Source organism: Mizuhopecten yessoensis, unplaced genomic scaffold (genome assembly GCF_002113885.1).
Source record: "Mizuhopecten yessoensis strain PY_sf001 unplaced genomic scaffold, ASM211388v2 scaffold8071, whole genome shotgun sequence".
In the NCBI taxonomy this organism is placed as follows: domain Eukaryota; kingdom Metazoa; phylum Mollusca; class Bivalvia; order Pectinida; family Pectinidae; genus Mizuhopecten; species Mizuhopecten yessoensis.
This window is the reverse complement of record NW_018407364.1, coordinates 491,591-497,212: the sequence shown is the minus strand read 5'-3', so window position 1 is coordinate 497,212 and position 5,622 is coordinate 491,591. Positions and strand designations below refer to the sequence as shown.

The 5,622-nt window shown below is 35.5% G+C and overlaps 1 protein-coding gene across 1 annotated transcript; it reads right to left on the bottom strand.

Moving 5' to 3' along the window:
• Positions 1-204: 204 nt before the first annotated feature.
• Positions 205-3,653, bottom strand: LOC110454803 (cytochrome P450 2J3-like). Its single transcript, XM_021504523.1, has 5 exons — positions 3,647-3,653; positions 2,951-3,466; positions 1,480-1,923; positions 589-601; positions 205-346 (listed from the first exon to the last, which is right to left on the bottom strand). Exons 1-5 carry the CDS (start codon positions 3,651-3,653, stop codon positions 205-207), a joined length of 1,122 nt encoding a protein of 373 aa, XP_021360198.1.
• Between the last annotated feature and the right edge of the window lie 1,969 nt (positions 3,654-5,622).

The following is a 5,622-nucleotide window of genomic DNA, read 5'->3' as shown; positions in this document are numbered from 1 at the left end:
GAGATATCTAAATGCATTCTATTTTAAAATATGCGTTTCTCCCTTACTTAACGTTTTGCAACAGATACGTTTTGACAGTATTTTATCTGACAATATATTCTACTGCTAAAATTTGAAACATTCAGTATACACTTTACCAAAACCAAATCGGTTCGTTGAGTCAAACATTTATCATTAAATCTTAACAATCCGACATTTGAAATCTTATGGCGCCCGTGCCAGCCCTGGGATAGGTTCGAGTGAGGGAAGTTGGTCCGGTACCTCAGGGAGGATCTCAAATCTCTGCAGCAATGATGTCATCAGTGTGAATAGTTTCAGCCTTGCTAAGGATTCTCCGAGACAGGTCCTGTCGTCACAAAGTGATTTTATATTTAAGTACATTTAATGCACATTGAAATTAAGAATATTGTTATTCAAATATATCAATCAGTTGTTAGTAAATAGAGTAAATCCTTGTAGGAATTATAATTTGTTATTTCAGCATAAACTGTCAAACCCTTCTAACAAAAAAACTAAATGAAGTGGTAGTTTGTATGAATTGATTCTTGTTCAAATACTGTTAAAGGCAATAGAGATGTTTTGTCCAACACATGATCTCCCACTATAACATATCAATGTCTATATAAGTATTTGTAAATTTATCGAATTTTGCTAAGATTGAACATCACTTTGTTTGATATATGATCAGTTTCATCCCGAACTATTCTAGTGTTTGTATATACGTAAGGATTTAAGTATATTTTGATCGGGTAGAATGCTGTGCCTGGTTCCTGGTGCCTGGTGGAATACTGTGCCTGGTGCCTGGTGCCCTCGGGGTAGAATACTGTGCATGGTGCCCTCGACACGATATTTCAGTGAGGTAACACTCTAAAATCGGCATCAGTACCGCGCTATCGCAAGGATGCAAGGATGCAAATACACCAACACAGATCCTCCAGCACACACATACTGTTACACACAAGAAGGCCCGTTCTTTAATAATCTTACATGCTAATATGACGCTAAACCCTATACACTAAATGAAACGTATCACACTAGTATAGGTGTGAGGAGTGGACGTTTGATAGTTATAAGCTATAAGAATTGAGTTGGTCTTGAAACAAACTTAAATAACTGCTAAGGGAGAATTTCTTAAGGCAGTACATGGATTGTGACTACCGCTAGTAACAGTTGATACTATTTTGCTGATTAATCATCTTTGGTTGCTCGAACAATTTCTTGTGTATTTTCATAAAAAAAATAAAAAAACATTCAGACAAGTGATATCTTCTATGTTTAAAAATGTTGATAGTTATCTCCTTTCTTAAAATACATAACGTATGAAAATATGTATTCATACGTACAGCCAGTGTTAATCAGGTCAGTTTCATCGGAAAATGAAACAGGTAGCATTTGGTAGTTGCATTGAGTCCAACTTGAGTAGAAATTGAAATATTTCCCATTAACTATCAAACCATCGATTAACACATTAGTTCTTACCTAGCGAGAAGGATATGACATTTCTCTCTTTGTCATTGAGTTGTCCGTCCTGTCCTAGATATCTATCGGGATTAAATGTGTCAGGATTTTCAAAGATGTTGGGATCGTTCATTACGGAGTCAAGGGAAACCAGGATCATCGACCCACTTGGTATAGTCATTCCACGGAACTGGATGTCCTTCGTGGCACCATGAGGCACAGAAAATGGTGCGAAGTTGGCCATTCGGTGTACTTCTGTCATAAACGCCTCGTTGTAAGGCAAGGCGGGTTTGTCGGTGAGTGACGGAAGCCTGGACGTCCCGACCACTGACTCTATCTCCTTTCGAAGTTTGTCCTGGATGTTTTTATTGTGAAGAAGGTACAGTATCGCCCATACAAATATGCCAGATAATGTGACAGTTCCGCCAAGGAACAGATTCATGATGATAGCTGACAAGTTTATATCTGTGTAAATAAAACAAATAAACTTTTAGTGCTGGGTGCAAATGGTTATAATTGTTTCTCTGTGCAGAAATTAGTAAGGTGGTTTTAAAGTGAAAATTTCGCGGTGTGGCAATGTTCGCGGTTTTTGATTTTAAGTTAATTATCGTGAAAGTATCCACATGCATAACATTTAAACAAACTTTGAGAAATATTCCTAGCCCGAACATTTCCTCATCGCAATCAGGTTAAGGAGTCACAACCACACGCCACAAAAACGACTTTTACAGTATATAGAAAATCTCGACTTCATGTACGGGGATACTATTGATACTGCAAACAAGGTTGCCTCCTTGTGATCACGGATAGTTAGTCGTTACATTACATGAATATAGGGTGGTCGGATGGTGCGGTGGATAGCGCACATGCCTTTCACCAAGGCGTCCGGGATTCGATTCCCCGATCGGACGTGAAAAGATATGGGATCACCTGCCAGACCACGTGGGTTTTCTCCGGGTACTCCGATTTTCTCACACAATAAGACCCCCCGCGCGCATCCGCGCCAACAAGAGTGATAAATATAAGTTGAAATATTTTGTTTCATAAATAAATAAAGTTGATATTTTTTTATAACATGAATAATTCAATTATAAAACACAATAGTAAAGACACATACAATGTACATACCCATTTTCAGACAACAGATGATGATAGGTTATAATTTTCATTACCACACTGTATTTTCAGGGTTTGTCGTACATAGATAAAACGTCGCCGCGTAGATAAAATCTCGAGCCCACTTTAAGTGGCCAATCGATTTTATCCACGTGCTCTCGATGAGAAAATTGTTCTCACGACCAACCTTGAAAATACAGTGTGATAATATATAAATAACTTCACAGGCGATGATATATGATCCCATAAGTTTCACTACAATCCGAATATTTACTTTCCTATTGTAAATACTGATTTATGTCATTTAAGCGACAAAATGATACATAATCGTTATGAATGAATAAAACAAATAAGTAAATAAATATTTCCTGCGTACCTTCAAAAATCTGTTCATCCTTGCCACGTTTGTTTTGTTCGGTAAGGAAAGCATCAATGAAATCTCGTTGATTATCTTCGTCAAACTTTGTCCTGTGTTCGTTAATTTGTTCATCGATACATTCCTTGATATCGTTATAATTGCTAATCAACTTTTTGATATTAAACATGTCCCCAGGAAGGTACCTGGCACCAGGTATGTTTCTTACAGCTCCGCTCTCCACTGTTAGCCGAATGTTATCAGCAAAAAGGGACGTCAATCGCTTAAACCTTGCGTCAGTGTATTCAAATCTATTTCCAAATGCAATACTGCATGTGACATTGGACACAGCCAAGACTGTCAACGGCTTGATGTCGTACGGGCACCCGTTTTGTTGCTCAATGATATCTAAGTAAGATGCTGTTTCTTCTTTTACTCTTGATTCCAATGAACTGCCTCCAAATCCAAACTCCCGAAGAGTTTTCGAGGAAAATGTCCTGGTGAGTTTCCAGTGTTCGCCGGACGATGACAAAATACCTAAAGTTGAATAAACAGCAACGAGTTTATTCGTTATAAATAGATATTAATGCCTGAAAGCAAATACAAATATGCTGTTTTCAGAAGAAACAAGACAGATTTTGAGACAGAATAAATAAATTAAAACTAATCACAACGCCAATCTAATTAAAATTGTATCTTCCAATCGCTCCCGTTTACGCGTCATTTCGACTCAGCAGACTGGAGCAATGCGAAGATATATTTTAATTAGATTGTCACATGGACAATCATTAGGTCTACATCCTTGTTCTTCAAGCATGCGGAAGTAGATTTCAATAGACCACCGGTATTCCATTCAGGTCTAATTCGTAACATTTCTATTCGATTTTTTTTTTTTAATTCTTTTGAATCCAAATTAAACATGTTTTATAAGATAAGATGCGTCTACCAAAATTAAGATATATTGAGAATAGAGGATAGTTTACCTCCAAATAAAAAGTTCTTGTCTTCCAACATATAAATTATTCATCCTCCTGATTTTTGTAAAGACTACACAAATTCCGTTTCAGATATTATTTGCAAGTATGTCACGGATTTATTGCAAGTATGTCTTAAAATAACAATGATTTAAGTCTACTTGCATATAACTTATCCTCAAGATTTTTGTAAAGAATATCGAAATTCCTTTTCAGATGCTGTGAAATAATTACTTTTCGTTGGTTTTTCTTTTCGTTGATTTCGTGGGTCATCTTCATGCACGAATTTATAGATCCACGAATTTATTGCAATCTTTATATAAAGTAATTCTCTGTTTGAGTGGGTACTCTTAATCCACGAATTCATGTGCCAAAATGGGAAACCACGAAATTTGGTTCCCACGAAAACATCCGATTTCACAGTAACTTGAGAATAGGATGCCTTCAATTACAATAATGTTAAGGCTACTTCCATATAAGTTATCCTCCAGATTTTCAAGATAGTAACTACTCGAATTATTTTTCAGATATACTGACAAAATCCTTCAAATAACGATAGGTTTGAAAACAACTTCTTCAGCATCTGTTTTTACCTATTACCATATTGTTTGATGAACACCTATCAATAGTGTTATTTTTGTATCGGGGTTCTGATAATCGCGATTTTCGCATTAATAATGTTTCCTTGAAAAAGGCACTTAAAAGCAAAATAAAAGCAAGTTAATCCATTCTTACTATACCACTATGAGCCATAGTTACTAGACCTTTCATCCGCGAATATAAACGTTAGAACGACGAATAAAAAAATTCTGCGAAAATTGAAGATAGGAGAAAAGTTTATAAGTAGTTGTAGTTGTATTGCGCTTTAAATTCGCGGCGACAATATTCCACGGTTTCCTAGTCAGTGCATATCCGCGGGGAAAAGTCGTGAGACTGAGATGTTTTTGGTAGTTCCTATACATGTACTGTCCATAATAATAATAATAATAATATTTATTCAGATCAAAGGCAAATAATACACGTATGTCATATGTTACAGATTAGACATAAATAAATATATATTATCACAGATATTATTTACAAGTTATTTATGCCATAAAACTAGTAATCAGTCAGGTGTTAAAACTGGATTGGATTAGATCAATTTAGGCCTTTACCTGGCTTGACCCATAAAGCCACATTGTTGCTTAATTCCAATGGGGTCCCTGGGTAGATCTAAATAAATCAATTCAATTCATAAAAATAGTTACATAATTATATAGTATATATTGATAATTTGATAAGACTCTAAGACCCTTTTTTCTTTTTTTTTTTTGATAAAAATAGATATAAAATGTTACATGTGCCATAGGCTATACTACATAAAATAATGCTGGTCCATGTCTTGTCCACATGTATCTGCAGGTAATAGGCAATACTGACATGACTTTGACTGGATGACCTTTGACTGGATGTCCAACCAGAAGAAAGAGACATTTTGAGAGGACTAGTTGTGCTATTCTAGGTCTAGGTACTACAAAATATATTGGAAAAGAATATCATTTAAAATGGTAAGTTTCATATGTTTATATATTTCATAAGCTCTCCGATATTGATATATTAATTCTAAAATGTATAGGTTCAATTTATTACTAATCTAGGATTTTTGGTAAATGGGATAACTGAAATACCCAGAGTAACTCAGAATTAGGATGAGTGATTTCTTTGTCACACATCTTT

Excerpts from the sequence above, each read along its gene's own strand:
- LOC110454803 (XM_021504523.1), bottom strand. Across the intron at positions 1,924-2,950 it reads GGATGAACAGATTTTTGAAG|ATATAAACTTGTCAGCTATC; the intron begins GTACGCAGGAAA and ends TTATTTACACAG.